The following is an 18,113-nucleotide window of genomic DNA, read 5'->3' as shown; positions in this document are numbered from 1 at the left end:
GCCGAAACTATGTGCTTAAGTTTCTAGGGTGGGGCTTGAACCCACGACCTTCTAATGCAGAAACCAATTAGCACAAGAAATGATCAGATATAGATAACAGTTGCACCACTCCTTGTACAGAGAGTCAGGGGGAAAAAATGTGAAGATTTGTAAATGCTATTTCTTAGTGCATTCCCTGAATGGGGAAATTTTAAAAAGTCCTTTAATTGAATGCAAAAGATCAAATAAAAGGTACCATATACTTCAGCAGAACAGAATTATGGTCAAAGATGTGCCAAACTGACTCTCAAAGTCAGCATTAACATCTTAAATCATGGAGGATGTTACAGGCCACTCAACCATCCCCCAAGCAGGGAATAAGTAGAACAGAATATAAGTCAATGAATAATTAACAACCTGCATTTATATAGCACTTTTAAGGTAGTAATACATCCTAAAGCGCTTCACAGGATTGCAGCTAAACAAAATTTAACACTATGGCAATATTGGGTCAGGAGTCTGAAAACTTGGTCAGAGTTAAGTTTTAAGGAGTGATTAAAGGAGAGAGAGCCAGAGGGGTTTAGGGACAAAAGCTGAAAGGTCACTAATAGTAAAGCAATGAAAATTGGAGATGTGCAAGAAGTCAGAATGGGAAGAGTGCAGAGATCTTAGAGAGTTGTAGGGCTGGAGCATGTTACAGCGAGGCTTGGGAGGGATTTGAAAATGAGGATGAAAATTTTAAAAATTGACAAAACCAATACTGGAAGAGAAAATAAGGCAACAGAACATCCAAGTTTTTTTTTGCAAGATTTTTTAGCCAATAGCTCAAGTAGCTGAAAGGTAGACATTGAAGAATATTGTGGAGTACTGGCAATGGTCAACAGTACAGGAGTGTCACAGATTGCCACTTCTGTCCATATCCTTCTAACTGGCAGGGAAGGAAAAGTGCAAAGGGGGAGGAAACTGAGTGAAATGATTGTAAAACATTCAAACTAATTTGGCACACATTAGTTCCAAATTCTCTACAGCAACCTCCACAGGATGGAAACTACCAATGCATTTTCATTAGTGACCAACAGCCGTGGCTTATGGTGACTGAAATCAAATTTTATTACTACATGGGATTCTAGATTTGTCTTTCTAAACTACTATTTTGGGCATCACATTCCTTGGTCTTAATTATACAGAAATATATATTTTTTATTTTTCAGTGTTGCACAAACAATAGATATACAACACCCTGGTTGTCTGCCACTTGTAGTGCTACTGAAGTAATAAATTAAACTGTCATACATACGCTGGGGAGGTGTTGTAGAAATGAGGTCATATTGTCAATAACACGTAATTTAGATTATACTCAGAACAGGGCATGGTGCTCACACTAAGGATCCCTGCGTCTTTTCAGAGTGGTATAAATAGCTCATCTGTAAGCAGCTATCTAGAATTTGAACATCTGCACCAAGAACACTTCAGCAGCAAAGATCGTCTTGTAAAGGGCTGCCTTGGTAAGTCCACTATGTTTTCTGTCAGGTTTTGCTTTTTATCATATTTGTACTATTTTCCTCAGACCATTTCTCAGACACTGCAGAGAGAAAACGAATTTGTCGTGACCAGCTAAATTGGATTTTTATGCTGTGCTTGCGAAATGAAAACCAAGGCACCAGCTGTAATGCTGCTGTTAACAATAAAATAACCTTGTACAGGAATTTTCTTTTTCCACAGAACTAAACCTTTATTGCATTTTTAAAAAATGGATTGAAAGAGGGATACTAATCAAAACAGAACTGATTTGTGCATTAAGCTGGCCGTTTAGTTCAGCATGAATATTTATCTATTACAAGTAGCTTTTCTTGATTATGAATGTCACAGTTCAGTTTTTTTAGATAATAGAATTGTCTACTAAAAAACCCATAATTTTTATAGGACAGTAAGTTACATCAATTAAAACAATATCAAAATTAGTTTCTTTTTAAATCAAACAATTTATCAATTGGCAATTGTCGTATTGTGGGTGTAGCGTAAGGAAAACCATAATCACAACATGACCATACCAATTTGGCACAGATCTCGGGCTGCAACATTGTCTGTTGATTTATTCATTCCAGAGCATTTGTACATCTAGTTGTTGTTTCATAGGCAACAATAATGGAGCATTCAGACATCTGGGTCCTTAAATATATTCAGGCATGAAGTATTCTCTAACACCATCCTGGAACTGTGCCACACAAGTATTAGAATGCAAGGCATGTGCTCAAGATTCTCTATGCAATTATCAAGGCATTTCATTGAATGACCCCATTTGAGCTGAGGTCAGGTACTTCCACAGGGCATTTTGTTTTGTGGGGAAGGGGTGGAGGGGGCAGAGGTGGGTAGTCTGAAGTCAAGTTGTTGCTTTGGGTAGTTCATATCCTCGTCTGGGCACAGATAATTAATCCACCTGCTCATCAAAAGAATGTTGCAAGGTATGGGAGAATATATTTTTCTTGAAATAAACAGGTGCAATTTTTTCTGTTGCAGAGGACAAACAAACCAATGTGCAATTATCTTCTTTATAGGACAACAATGGAATATTTCAAGTTATCTGGTTGCTTCTTGGCCCTTTCGTCCATCCTACCTTCGACCACAGCAACCTGTCCTTCAGAGTGTTTATGCACACGAAATGACAGGTATGTGGACTGCTCTGGCAGAGGCTTAACAGAACTCCCAGAGAACATCCAGAACAACATAATATCCCTAAACATTTCCCACAATGGCATTGAAGATCTCAGCGATAAGCTGAGCAAATTCACCAACCTGAGGTTCCTCAACATATCCAGCAATCTGCTCACTCACATGCCATCTAAGTTTCCACGAGCGTTGTGGGAAATCTACGCTGCCAATAATAGTATCAAAGTACTTGAAAAGGAAGACACCGTCACCCAGTGGAACCTGAGAATACTGGATTTGTCTAACAACTTGATTGAAAGGGCTTTTCTAATTAACAACACATTAACTAACCTCAACTTGCTCAATTTCAGAGGAAATAGATTCTGGACAGTCCCAACCAACACACCCTACAACTTGAAGACTTTAGATTTATCACACAACAACTTGCATACTATTCTCCCGGATACTTTTAGTCAAGACAGACTCGCAAAATTGTACCTGAACAACAACAGTTTCACCTTTATTCCAAATGGATCTTTTGATCGACTCACTGGCTTGCACTTGATTACATTATATGGAAATCAGTGGGAATGCAACTCTCAAGATAGAATAAACTATCTGTTGACATGGGTAAAGACAGTGGCAGCAACTGTGCTTGGATGCCCATGCAACGATTGTGCTCAGGAAGCAGCCTCCACCTCTGACCCAAGCACTACTCCACTACCAAGTCACACTTCAGCTTTCACACGTCAGCAGACTGAAATCAGAAGAAGTACTGGATCCAGAGAGACTGAAGGAAATACGCTCCACTCTTTAGCTAGCCAAGAAACTGGAACTTCACCCTTCTCACAGTTAGTCACCAGTACTAGTTTGAATTCACCTGCACCAAGCTCTGTTCATGGACCTGTATCAGAAACAGCAACCCATAATATTTCCAGTCAAACAATGGGCATCACTGAAGGTTCAAGCAATATGCCTAGTGCTAATATAACAGATAGGCCTTCATCATCCACAATTCCCATTACAGTTCCGGAATTCAACTCTAACACCACTATTTTAACCAAGTCCACTACAATGGTCAACAGATCAAATGGAACTGTCAGCAGTCAAACCATTGGATCAATATCACGGCCAACCTTTCAGCCAATGCCCACTAGAAGTTACATGCCAACTACATCTACTGCATTCTCAACAGTCTCAGAGCCAAATATCTTCAATGCAACCACTTCTCAAGCTGCAATGAGAAGTATCTCAAGTACCATTCAGACCAGTTCTACCAATCCGACGACTGCGCCAAAGATCAATGGTAATACTGGAACAACAAGCATCAAGCAAATTGTGACAATTGTGACAACAACACAAACCACAAACTCAAAAGAACGTGTATGCACAGGGATAACCCTCTACATCATGGCACTCATCATGCTGGAACCATTTGTCGTTTAGTCTTCTCAACAAGGGCAATAACCACACTAATTTTGGTCAACGAATCAGGTAGTTTGTAATTTCTTTTCTTTTTAAAAAAAGAACAAAGGCCTCCTCTGATGGCTCGGTGGGCCAAACAAAACAAATCTGATCTCTGGTTTGTGATGTGTCAGCCTCTTCTTTCAGCTCAGCCTGGTCTGTCCCATGGCCAGGACAGACAGAATAAAAAAGGTCATCTCAGGCTCCCCAGTCCCAACAGCAACTCGTTGACTCCTGCTGGAAAGTGTGCATGTGTGAATGTCAGATCTGGACAAGATCAGGTTCTGATGTGTTACCAATGACCACCTCCCCCAACCCCACCACCATACCTTTTTAAAACATTTGAGGTCAAGGTTCACATATGAAGAACAGCCACATGGACAAGGTACTAGAGGGCAGAAGGGGCTGCCATTGGCTATGGCATGGTATACCAATAGATCATCACCATCATGAGGAAAGGGGAGAGAGAAAAAAAACTTCCACTACAAACCGGCCCACCAGCAAGTAACAGAAAGCACCTTTGCCTATGGTTATCAAACAAATTGCCTATTCATCGTGTTTTGAAGGCTTATTTTTTATTTCAACACAAATCAGTTGTGATACACCTTCAGAATTCCAACTCTTTCTGTAAAATAAAATTTGTAGTAATAGTTTAATAATTTCACAACTAAATCATTTCTGTGTTAACTAAAATGTCTAACTGGATTGTTTTATAAATACAAGGTAATTGCAATGTAATACAACTAAATCTCAAATAAAATGTTGAATCTTGCAAGCCCTTTGAAAGCAGCCAATAAAATATATATTTATTTAAACCAATGCAGCCATTGAAAATATATATTTATTTAAGTGAATCTTTCTACAGGCTCCAATGGACATTACTTAACTGTTTCACAACTTGGAGCAAACTAAAGGCTTTTTTCAAAAGAAAATGGGCGGCACAGTGGTGCAGTGGTTAGCACCGCAGCCTCACAGCTCCAGCGACCCGGGTTCAATTCTGGGTACTGCCTGTGTGGAGTTTGCAAGTTCTCCCTGTGTCTGCGTGGGTTTCCTCCGGGTGCTCCGGTTTCCTCCCACATGCCAAAGACTTGCAGGTTGATAGGTAAATTGGCCATTAGAAATTGCCCCTAGTATAGGTAGGTGGTAGGGAAATATAGGGACAGGTGGGGATGTGGTAGGAATATGGGATTAGTGTAGGATTAGTATAAATGGGTGGTTGATGGTCGGCACAGACTCGGTGGGCCGAAGGGCCTGTTTTCAGTGCTGTATCTCTAAACTAAACTAAAATATTGTCAAACGTTTCCACATTGAATTATCTCCACCACCAGCAAGCCCTTTGATTGACAAACCCTGAAGTACAGCAAACCCACTCCAGTGTACTAATGAATGCTGGACAAGGCGACAGCAACAATCCCCATTATTGGGCAATATTGAAACTTCCCATTTCTTATCAATTTCAATGAGTAAATAGTTCTGCAGGTTTGAGAATTATTGTAATAAAAGGTGACAGTTGATAAAAAGACACTTTGAAAAGCTCTGCAAAGTTTATATCAATGAGTGACTCAGCAGCTCTACAATAATCAGTTCCGACTTTTATTTATTTATTTTATTTAGAGATACAGCACTGAAACAGGCCCTTTGGCCCACCAAGTCTGTGCCGACCATCAACCACCCATTTATACTAATCCTACATTAATCCCATTTTCCTACCACCTACCTATACTAGGGGCAATTTAGAATGGCCAATTTACCTATCAACCTGCAAGGTCTTTGGCTGTGGGAGGAAACCAGAGCACCGGGCGAAAAGCCACGCACTCACAGGGAGAATTTGCAAACTCTGCACAGGCAGTACCCAGAATTGAACCCGCGTCATTGGAGCTGCGAGGCTGCGGTGCTAACCACTGCGCCGACTTCTCAACCAGTATCCTCTTTAGGTGACATGAGCACAGACGATCTAGCTGTCAACACTGTATCCAATTTACATTATTTCACATTTGACTGAATATTACTTATTGAATTCTATTATTTTCAAATTTTGCCCGGAAAAAGATTTGCTCCATTTTGTTTCTGCACAGTGTACAAAGTTATCAACTGATCCTTTGGTCATCCCTCCCAATCTCTCCTGAAGCACCTTGAGACTGTTTCATACACCTTAAAGACACAATATATATGGAAGTTGGCATGTTGACTCTCATTTCTTGCATCAGAATTCCAGCATCCTACTCATTAATTAATTGCAGTCTCTATTGTATGAGATATCGAGACATGATGCCCTCATCGGGTAAGCAACATGGTCAACAATTCTGAGATTTTAAAATAAAGATCATTTCAGCCTGAGTACCAACTCATCACATTTCAAATACACAAGTGATTCAGGAAGCAAAGACAGTAATGAGACAGAACTCGCCTTCAATACAGATTAACCCATTTAACATACCCTCCAGTTAAATTCTGCTACAGAGAAAGAAAAATTGAAGTGCTTCGAAGCTGAAAGAAAGTGAGATTCTACCAGAATTTGTCTAACAAACTTTAAAATTACTACCTGTAATCCTTTTTTAAAGAAAACATTGAACTTCTGTTAGCATAGATAGAAGTGAGAAGCTAGAATTCCAGAGACTATATATGGCCTTTCCCACTGGACTCTTGTTCCACCCATTTAAAATCTTGACAGCACCATGTACATTAAAATAAATATGTAGTCCTTAAAACTAAGTACTGTGAATACTGAAAATGGGAACTGATTTTTTATTTTAAAGTCCTGGTTGAATTACCACACACAGTTCAAGAACCCCTTGCATGGTGCCTTACCAGCAGTTTTCCTCTTTGGAATGGGAAATTTCATCAGTCGAAGTTTGGGAGAAGCTATGAAAATCTCAAAAATAATCCCCTGCTGACAGCAGTGAATCTTAATGTTGCAATACTGCTCTCTGCCACTTGAGCAAGCTTTAGTAATGGCTCACAGTTTCCTGCGGCAGAAAATCTGTACGACAGTCACATGGCACATTATTTGCTAGAATAATTTCTGATTATAATTGAACTGATCAGAGAATGGCGCAACTGAAGAAAACTCTTGGCACCATTTGCTCTCATTGCTCCAAATTATGAACCTTACCATTTTGCCATTACATCATCTAAACATGGCTGAATGAGTCCCGTGTCCTATCCTCAGTCCCCTTCTCGGTCAACCCATCCCAGATGCTGTGACCCGTGTCCCAAAATGCTTTACACAATCTTGAACAGACCCTGGCATATTTTTAAAAGTTTATTTTTGGATTTACATTCTTTCTCCTGTTCAGTGTTTTATATGTGTCTATTTTCAATGCTGAAGGGGTGTGGTTTATCAAATCATTTGTCATAATTCATCATTCCAAAACTCATCTGTATTCTCTAAAACTGAGGTATTCAAACTGTGGCCTGCAAGCCCAGAAAGCTTCACTGAAAGGCTTTCTACATGCCACAGTACCAATATAGCAGATGATGACTTTAATCTGTATTTTTTTTTAATTGAAGCTTCTAACTTAGATTGGCGGGAAGGAGATTTACTGACGTAAATTTAATTTTGCAAAACTGATTTAGTAGTAGGTTATTGCTTTGTATTCCTTTACACGCATGTGGCCTGCAGGCTTGTCCCAGTAGCTTAGAGACAGGAATTTGATATTTCAGATAAACATGCAAGATCTCATAGGACTATTTTGAAGAACAGCAGGGGAGTGCTGCCCCATGTTCTGAACAGTACTTACCCCTCAAATCAACATCACTGAAACAGATTATCTGGTCATCATCAGATTGCTCTTCGTAGGAGGTTGCTGTGCACAAATTGGCTGCCACCTTTCCTAATTACAACAGTCTTTGAAGTACACTGGGATGTCTTGAGGTTGTGAAAGGCACTATATAAATGCAAGTCTTTCTACTTTCTTTTCTCTAGCGGCAAAAGCAGGTCTTGCAGGATAAAAAGATTCACTGCACTCAAAGAAAGGTGTGCCCAAACCCTGAAAAAGGCATTCCCCGGAATCTGGTTACAGGGAGCAGTGGTGGTGAGCTGGGACAAATATCCAAGCTGGCTAAGTAAAACAAATAATGCAGAACTTGGTAATCGACCTCACATACCCACTTTTAAATGAAAGTAAAAAGGAATCAAGACAGCATAAACTTCTGCTGAGTCTTTATCTAAATAATCTACATATCATAGAAAAACTTGGTTCATGCAGACACTTAAATGTCATATAATGCTGGTATGAAACTAAGCCACCGAGAACAAAGACTATTCCACAAATGATGATAGATTCGTGATAGTACATGCGCATGATCCCCAACTCCAGCACGGACTGAAAAAATCTTACTGACTGAAATATTGGATTTGAAAAATACTTTCCTACATTACAATAGTGACTACACTTCAAAAGTATTTCATTGGCTGTGACATAGTTTGAGGTTGTGTAAGGTGCTTTATAAATCCAAGTCTTTTTTTCTTAAATGTATTGGAAAAATGTCAAGTTCAACAAAATCAGATTTTCAATTATACATGTTAAAACAAAAAGGCACTTTTTTTTTCCAAAAATCAGAACGCCTGCATCAATGTTGGTGTGAGGTGATCTCATCTGCACGCAGCCACCTCCCATAGTTCAAATTACATTTCTCTTGTGGAGTGTGCAAGGAGAAGTGCCAGGTACGTGCACAAACCTCAGTGTGAAGAATGCAATCTAAGATTAAAACAATTTACATATGGGTTACACTGTTCAGCCCAGTAGACAAACTTGAGATTACCGTTGCTTGCTATATAGATGTAGCTGCATGACAGTATGATATAAATATGTACACGCTCCCTTTAAGTATACACAACAGAAAATCCTGCTGTAACAGTACTGATCTCCTGGCAACCACACCACAGCTGGTAATTGTACAGAATCAATTAGCATGTTCCATACAATCATGCCCACGACGACCACTAAACGAATATATGTTTATTTTTGCTTTGAAAAGTAGTTACATCACGCAACATCACTATGTATTTTATCACGTTAATGCCTCCCACTAGTTCATTCTGAAACAGGGTTATATCGAAAATTGATATTCATCCAATGGGATAATATGACTGAGTCACAACTGCATTGGGCCATCAAGTCCAGTTGATAACAATAAAAACAAAATACCACAGATGCTGGAAATTTGAAAACAAGAAAGCGGATAAGATTAGATTAGATTAGATTAGAGATACAGCACTGAAACAGGCCCTTCGGCCCACCGAGTCTGTGCCGACCATCAACCACCAGAAGCACTCAGGTCAGCCAGCATCCGTGCAAAACAACAGTCAAGCCATTCGCCCTATTCTTAAGACTGAGAGAGACTACAGATGAGCAATACTTAAAAACAATAACGAGGGAAAGTGGGGGGGGGGGGGGGGGGGGGGAAATACTGCAGACGCACAGGAAAAGAAACAGAATGTTCCATGAAGTATTTAGGTGGAAGACAAGCTGTGATTGAATTACAGACGTGATGGTGGCTGGTGGCAAAAGGAGGGCTTTTGAGAGAAACCAAAAGAATTTCAAAGGCAGCCAAATGGCACAATGTGGGAATAGATCAAAGTGGGGGGGGGGGGGGGGGGGAACAGAAAGAGGAAGCATGAAAACCCAGCAAGGTGGAGCAGGCACCAGTGGCCAGAAACCCACTGGATAAGCATGGCAATCAGTGGGTCCTGAGCACACATTGAAAGGGCCAGCTTTGCTGTAACATACTGCCTAGCAATTCCACTAATTAGAGCAGTTCTAAGACCCCGAAACAGCAATAAGAACAGTCTATTCATTTGTTATACTGGTCTCGTGTGGGATTCCCAAAACAGACCATTTGGCACACACAGTTCCCTCCACCTAAAACAAACCTGTGCACCTCTGCTTTTCAACACACCCGACTGCGTATTCATGGCACTTGTAACTAGCAGAATCTTTTTAACGTGGATGACATGCACAGGTACATAAACATAGCCCAGCTTACCTTGCAGAATTCATGTGGTTCCTAAAGAAACTGCCTACATAGGGGTGCCTGGTATGCAATTATATTTTAGCAAGGTATACCAGATTAAGAGCCCAAGAGATCCAGAGGTCAACAACTGATAGGCAGGACAACCATTGGCATCCAATACAAAGGTTTTCAGCACAAAAAGTGACACTGACCTGCAACATTAACACGCTCAGGAACAATTTGTGACAGCTGCCACTGCACAATACCATTGTAAAGGCAAATACAACACAAGTGGAAAATTTGAAACTGTGTTGAGCAAAGGCTTGAATTATATTAGAAATAATTCAAAACAGAAAATGCTGAAAATACACAACAGGCTGGTCAATATCTGAAGTTCAAGGACAGGTTTAGGTTTAGGGTAAAAACTTTACCGAACTCAAATTTTTGAACATTAGCTTGCCCTTATTTGGAGATGCAGATAGGCTTACCGTACACTTCCATCTGTATTCTTTTTAAAACTCATTTTAACTTTTAGACTACACTGAAACTTTCAGGAGGTTGAAAAAGTGGACCCAGCTTCACAATTTCTACAGTGCACTCAAACTCTGGTCTCAGTCTATCAGAGTCTCGTCTTCTTCAGCTACAACCGCTCAAGTATAGAGTTAAACTTGACAGAGGCGCTGGATTTCAGAAAATTGAATGCAAAACTAGCAAAGTGATCAATCTAAACAGATATGAAGTAGTACAGCATACAATTAGAGCTTTCAGCACCATCAGCAACATTCAGAGCCACTATCACTGCAGAACCTCCAAAACGTAGTATGCTTTTACATTTGGTAACCAACTTGATACAGTATTAGTTTTAAAGACTACAAAGTTTTGAAGTTTTTGTCCCAGTTTCAAGACTTATTGTGCCCAAAGTTACTGAAATTCTGAAGGTTTATTTAGCTACTTAAGGATAGGTTAGGGAATTCATAGGGAAATGCTATTCTGATCAACAAACTAATCACAAAGGTCTTCACACTGCAGAGTCAAAAAATGAGTGTTTCCAATGAGCTGGATTTAACTTATGAGATTTGTAAGCAGCAATGGAGAGTTTAGGCCTTCAAAACTTGAACCACAGTCCTGCTCTGTTGTGCTCAGAGAAGGAAGTATAAAATAGCCCAAGTGAAATTGTTAAATGGGCAGCACACTGCCCAGTAGCTTCCTTCAGGGCAGTGACGGTGGAAGGCTCTTAACCAGGCAACAAGAGTCAGGCCCAGCAATACAATGTGGGGCATTTAATGGAACCATGTTCTCTCTCAATAGTTTTGTGTTGGTTTCTATAAATGCACCTCATCTGTAGCAATGTAGAAAGCTCCACCTTTCTCCTGTAATCTGCCCATAGAAGGTTGCCTAAGCTAAACATAGCAATTACTCTTTCAGCAATCAATTTACCCGATTGAAGTGTGGTCTCAGACAACACTATCACTTTCATTTCAATTAGCAGATATTAAACAATTGTCATAAGAGTTTTGATTTTTTTTTAAACTAGGTCTGTGTGCCTTTAAGACTGGAAAAAAAACTGAACAGTGACTGAATGTTGACATTTGGTGTTTGAAGTGTAGGCTGCAAGGCAATTTGTATCCAAGCAACAGGAAGATTTTACAACAGTCTTATGACTTCTGTGGAAATATTTTAGTCTGAGTTCTGCAGAGGGAAACAGAACAGCTAGCAATGGTTGGAGCTGTGATTGGCTGACAGACCAGAGAAAAAGACTTAGTCTCTCTGAAACCAAGCTTGGCATTTCAAGGGAAAAAGTGATACGTTCAATGTGAGGTTTGGACCTGCCGGGAGAGCAAGGAAATGACCCAGAGAAAATAGGAATTGCGACTCTCTGTGGAGAAACACTGTTTTGGAGAAAGGAAGCCTGTGTTTCAAGTGTGGCAGGTTGCTGTTGCCTCCGTTAAGGCTCCCTGAAGAGTGAGTTCTGCAGTTGCTGTGCTCTGTGGAGACGGCTCCTTTACTGAGTGTAAGTCCTGTTGACTTTTGTATTTTTGGAGGTTCCTGAAATCTCAAGAAGGTTTCTACCGTTAGACTGCTACTTTAAAATTTAAATAGACCTGTTGTTACAATCTGTGGCTTAATGATCTGTGTGATGCCTGTTGCAGACGAACTACCTTGAACGCCTACCCACCACAGTGTGTTCATGAATTTCATCTGGAGACTTCAAGTGGCATCTGACTTTTCGACTCTGGGCCACCTCACTGATCCAGAAACAACCTACCAGGTGTTACAACCCAGTTATTTTATTAACCCCAAGAAACTGTTTTAAAATCAAAATAATCATTTTCCACGTTTAACCATTGGTAATTGAATGTATGTGTGCACATGAGAGTTAGGAAGATTAAGGGATTATAAAAACTTTTCTTTGGTATTGATCCATCTCATTATCTTTTAAAACTTGGTTTATTAATAAATAGTTAATTCTGTTGTTTAAAGAAATCTGGTTTGGCGTGCTTTATTCTGAGGATAAATAAAGTCATTAATTTGGCTATTTTACTAATATGCTTTGACCTGTGGAGTAGCAGGACTGAATTAACAGTGCATTACTCCCACCTTGGTCGCAACAATCATTTTACAGATTACAAAAATCATGAATATATAATCATGTCCCTCAAATGGAGTTAAAATTAAGTTGAAGGTATACAGTTTACTCAATTTGTGGTGACACTGCGAACTACCAAGGGGGTTGGAAGCTGCAAATTAAAAAATGTTAAGAAACAATGTTAGATAGCAATTATATTTTTCATTAGTTAAACATCAAAACCCATTGCAAGCTTGTCAAGGAATCATAATCCTGTACTAAACCAGAATTGCAAGTTGTAGATTAACCTTAAATCTGGCTTTTATATGCAAAAACACATCACCTGTATTGTGTTTACAGCACAAAATGGCTGCCTATACCTGGACCTCATTTGTGTTGACGCTGCTGCCAGTTACTCTTGGAAATGACCAAACTAGTACAGAGACCATGGAACACTACAATTTGACACAACCAGAAAGCAGCCTGACCACCACACCAGAGCCAATGAGCCCTATGGCCACCAACGTAAGCTACGATACATCCAGTGCTTGCTGTAACAGCAAGTCACTGGCTACCCCTCTCACGTTTTCAGTTGCTAGACTTGCAACATGTACTGGGTTTGCATTGCTGGGCATGGCAGTAAAGCTCCTCCCTTGAAAACAAGCCCCTTCTGTACTCATTGTGAACGTTAACCAGATGATTAGGGTAAGAAACAAACCTGCTGCAATGATCCAGCAACATTTCAGTATGAAGCAAGAGAACCCAAAACCTGCCTAAACAGAACTGCAGATTCATCTGCACTTCTAACGCAGCAATAATTAACTTTGTGATTATTTCAGATCAATTGCCAACATGTTGAAATACCCACATGTATAGATTTGTTGATTGAAATGCTCTAGATTATAAAAAATATAATCAAATAGTTAAATTCTTCAACTTAAAGTATACCTGTCAACTTCAATAAGAAAGGTTAAAACATTATTCTTCAGGGTGTCCATTAAGATGCGTGCGTACTTTATGAGCAAATTTTCCAGGATGGGAGTTAGCAATTCTGGATTATTTTCCTATGTTTGTACCTGTGAGTATCAGTCTTACTTCAGATACAGGAATAAAAGACCAATTTCAATTAAATGTAACCTAAACTGTCCAAGATACCCAGTTTATCACTATTTCCTTCATTATCCATCTTTAATGACTTAAATAGATTTCGAGCATGGCGTTGATTATGAACAGTTCAGTGCAATGGATTCATACACAGACATTAGGTTGTGACTGCTCACAACCCATTTCACTTTGGACAGTTACTGCAGATGCAAACAGGTCTGGATTGAAATGTGCCAAACTACACCACACCCAGTCCTTAGCTGTAATATTCTTTCAATATTAACATTAAAATGGCCCAGGGGATTAAGGCAGCATGTAGCATGTAGGGGGGTAGGTGGAAATGTGCAGTAATCAGTTCAGCTATGAACTAATTGAACGGCGGAGCAGGCTCGAGGGGCCGAGTGGCCTACTCCTGCACCTAATCTGTATGTTCATATGTAGCTGAGCAATAAACACTTCAAAGACACCAGTTAGACTGTTAGTCTATGCTAAGATTGGTTGACTTCACTAATGGCTGTTGCAATTTGTTTCAGTACCCAAGGCCGAGCAAAGGTACGTCAGTTTGGGACCCAGTCATGGTTTGGGATTCTTTCGCCACTTGACCACGGTGAAGGATATGGACAGGACAGGTGTTGCACCAAAGCTCGTCAGAAGGGGGTTAGCTTCTCAGGGCAGCCCCACGCTGGATTGCGAGATGAGAGGTTGTGTTGGGCAGAGATCAAATAATGGTCAGTTTGGTAATGTGGCTGGTAAGATCTGTTTGCCCTCCAACCTTTTTCTCCCACAAACAGCAAAATCTCACTGCCAAGAGGGATGTGAATGAAACAGATATAATTCAAGCTGCGTTTTATCAAGATCTTAATTGCTTTTGCTTCTTAGTAACATTTGCAAACTATTGCACCAACCATGCATGATTAAATTTCCAAACTTCCCAACAAGAGAGAAGTGAGAAGAGCAGCTCCCATTGTGTGAAGACCAGTTACCAGCATTACTACTGTTATCTTATAGACTTCAGCCATTAGGACTGGTCAATGATCACTTTAGAGGTGACAAAATCATGACAGTATTTCTTTTTTAAAAAATGCTGCTGGACTTCTGTATTTAAAAAACAAAATTCTCGTCATTAGAGATATGCTTTGACGTTACTGCCAGTGGTGTTGGGGGAAACCCCAATGCACCAAGGGTTGTCAATCCTTTAGGAATGGCCTGGACTCTCAAGGAATGACGGTTAATCTCCTGGACATTGACGCAAGTAACTCCAGAGAAAAATCATCGGGGCAATAAAAAATGTTGATTTTTCAATTTCATTGAAGAGTTTTATTAGATACATAAATACTGACAATAGGCAAAAGGCTATTTAATTGGGCAGGGCCATTGGAGGTGTGAGGTTACGTGATGCGAACTCCAAGATTACATCCAAAGTTGGTAATCCCACACACATCCCATAGCAGTTCAGTGGAACGAGAGCTCTAAGAGAGCAAACCAAAATGAATCCTACCTTCTAGCTATGTAGTAGAACACTGGATTCCCAGTTTTTGATGTTCCAGCCTGGTAAAAGATGTTGAGCGTTTTTAAAGCCTTGAACTCCTCCTTTTCATGTACCTGATGCCTGGAAAGAAAATGTTTTACTGTAACTAGTGTTTTCAAAATATCTGCACTGCAAGCATTTATCACCCAAGAAGCATTTATATTTCCCATCGCGATTCTAATGCCTCAGACAAGATCATGCTGCTTTAATCTCTGCCTAAGTCACTCTACAACCTACTGACAGTAAGGCTACAGCCTAAAGACTTGGTAGATAAATGCATCATCTAGTGCTGGCACTAAGGCATTTCGACCAAAAAGGAACCAAGCTAGAGGATCTCAAGTGAATCAGCATAATTGGCTACAGTACCCCTGGGCATAAGGGAAAAGGTGAAGAGTGCGAGAGAAATCAGCCAGGGTTCCCACTCCTGATCACTTGTGTGTCGATGCTAGTTGAAGATGAGATCAGGCTGGGCTGTGATGGCATCGCTGCTCTCGTACAAAGCCACAGGCACTTCAGCGAAGTACTGGTGGGTCTCAAGCACTTGGGCAACTGTACTTCAAATGTCAGGTAATGCCACCAGAAAATCAAAGAGCAAGATGCAAGAAACCCAGCAACACAGGTGATGTAATTGTTAGTTCAGAACTACTGGGGATGCACAGACAGACTCAAATTCCAACATACTATAACATGAGAGAAAATCTGATCATGCTCCAAGAGGCATCTTTAAAAGTATTCTTTAAGTTAATCAGTATTTCAATTTGCACACAAATGTTAGGTGCAAACATACAAAAGGCAACAGCACTGGTAAATACTTCAAAACATCACCTCAAACATTACAAAAAAACTATTCAGTTAGAAAGCTTCCAGTCTTCCTGAAAAATAAGTACATGACTGCTTACCTGGTCATGAATTCCTCAAACTTGGAGCTGGTGAGGTTGAGGCTGGACCAGTGAGTGTCAGCTACGGGCTTATGCTCAGGAGGCCCCAGGTAGGCTAACAAGGTAGCCATCTTGTCAAATGGCCTTCTGCCTACAGCTTTGTGGTCCCTGAGAACATCAGATAAATAAAATCATTTGATAAGTTTATAGTTTTTTAAAAAAAGTGTTAAATTGGAATACAATTTAATATTAAGCATGCAAGGATTAGAAACTGCTTCTGCGATATAGCAAAATACTTCCCATCATGCACACCGAATATTATTGGTCTACAGTTCAATGGCAAAATGCATAAGGGCAAAGACAAAAATGTGGTAATTTTGCCATTCATTACAATCTACTAAACACATTAAAAAGCTACCATCTTGGCATATTCCGATAAACTACTACAATTATATGCCCACACGCATAATTGCAAATGTCAACTCAGTGTTGTAATTACACCTTTTTCCCAGTAGAGGCACTGCAGTGCCCCACTACAAGGAGGATTTAATTACCACAAATTTAGAGAGTCAATTATAAATGCGTGCATAGATATTTATGACTGATGGTACAAAAATAAGGACATAATGTATGTGGGGTAACACCTGCAAGCTCTGGTCCAATTTTTGTCCCTGCTTTCCAACTCTGCTTCACTTGGAGACTACACGTGTACAATGCAACAGCAGATTGTCTAGTTTAGTTTAGTTTAGAGATACAGCACTGAAACAGGCCCTTCAGCCCACCGAGTCTGTGCCGACCATCAACCACCCATTTATACTAATCCTACACTAATTCCATATTCCTACCACATCCCCACCTGTCCCTATATTTCCCTACCACCGACCTATACTAGGGGCAATTGCTAATGGCCAATTTACCTATTAACCTGCAAGTCTTTTGGCACGTGGGAGGAAACCGGAGCACCCGGAGAAAACCCACGCAGACACAGGGAGAACTTGCAAACTCCACACAGGCAGTACCCAGAATTGAACCCGGGTCGCTAGAGCTGTGAGGCTGCGGTGCTAACCACTGCGCCGCCCTTCTTTCAAATTATCTTTTGCAACATGCAAGGAAAGCAAAGAACTTAATTTAGCCAATACTGTTGGAATTAAACTTTTCCATTAAATTTGACTTGGCACACAATAAAAAGTTCACTGGAAAGCTAATGGCTAGCAAAAGGAAATACAGTCTCACACATACCGGTTACTGGAGAGGTACTGTCCAATTTTCTCCTGATTGTTCCACAGCAACCTGTGCAAAGCGAGAACATTCCCATCACTGATGAACGAAAGGCTGTGATTAACTGTGTCACTGGCTGGGCAGTCAGACGCTATGTCCAGAAAAAACCTTCCGAAGGGGTGCAGGTGAGGAGACACGGAGTTTGGGGTAGGGGGAAGGGGAAGAAAATATAAAAATGTATTTATATATATATATATATATATCAAAACAAATATTACACCAAACCATATCCAAATGGGAAGACCAACAGATAAATCACTTGCATAATTAGCTCCCAATCTCAGCCTTGGCAGTTGATAAAGATGTGGACGGCATACAGCACAAAAAAACTCCATCAAATTTGTACCAAAGCTTTCCCTCACATGAGCCATTCAAGTTTAATATCATTCCGCTGTTTGCTTGCTATTACCCTTAATATTGTTCTTTCTCACAGCAACGGCAGGGATGGAGATGCTAATAGTGGAATGACATCCACTTTGCCCAATAACCTCTCACTTCAATTCCCTTCTACACTTCACACCTCTAGCTAATGATCTTTCCCTGCGGCTCCCATTAAATTCCAACCTAACCTAAGGACTGTGAAGTGGGTTGCCAAAGTTTCCGCTTTCTTTGTTCTCTCTCAGCCTGATGTACGGGGCTGCAGTAAAGTAACGTATGGGTTTGCTGTGCTTGTTTTTTTGCACACTCCATGTGGCGTAATTAGTTCTGAAACTAC

At 40.3% G+C, this 18,113-nt stretch overlaps 2 protein-coding genes across 13 annotated transcripts in view; one reads left to right on the top strand and one right to left on the bottom strand.

Moving 5' to 3' along the window:
- Positions 1–18,113, bottom strand: part of nf1a (neurofibromin 1a) — a 291,554-nt gene that overhangs the window by 117,078 nt on the left and 156,363 nt on the right. For 10 of the 11 annotated variants that reach the window (XM_068010585.1, XM_068010587.1, XM_068010588.1 and 7 more), the window contains 3 exons: positions 17,360–17,506; positions 16,142–16,288; positions 15,213–15,323 (listed from right to left, as the gene is read on the bottom strand). In XM_068010585.1, the coding sequence (XP_067866686.1) occupies positions 15,213–15,323; positions 16,142–16,288; positions 17,360–17,506 (405 nt within the window). Of the gene's footprint in view, positions 1–8,755; positions 8,790–15,212; positions 15,324–16,141; positions 16,289–17,359; positions 17,507–18,113 lie in introns of those variants that run through there. The other variant, XM_068010594.1, reaches the window with a different exon arrangement.
- omgb (oligodendrocyte myelin glycoprotein b) lies at positions 1,440–4,649 on the top strand. 2 transcript variants are annotated; one of them, XM_068009994.1, is made up of 2 exons: positions 1,440–1,484; positions 2,497–4,649. In XM_068009994.1, exon 2 carries the CDS (start codon positions 2,512–2,514, stop codon positions 4,069–4,071), a length of 1,560 nt encoding a protein of 519 aa, XP_067866095.1. In that variant the 5' UTR covers positions 1,440–1,484; positions 2,497–2,511; the 3' UTR covers positions 4,072–4,649. The 2 variants fall into 2 exon arrangements, with proteins under 2 accessions (XP_067866095.1, XP_067866096.1); XM_068009995.1 differs by having other exon boundaries at positions 1,444–1,484; positions 2,535–4,649.

This window comes from Heterodontus francisci, chromosome 30 (genome assembly GCF_036365525.1).
Source record: "Heterodontus francisci isolate sHetFra1 chromosome 30, sHetFra1.hap1, whole genome shotgun sequence".
In the NCBI taxonomy this organism is placed as follows: Eukaryota; Metazoa; Chordata; class Chondrichthyes; order Heterodontiformes; family Heterodontidae; genus Heterodontus; species Heterodontus francisci.
This window is presented reverse-complemented; position numbering and strand designations above follow the sequence as displayed.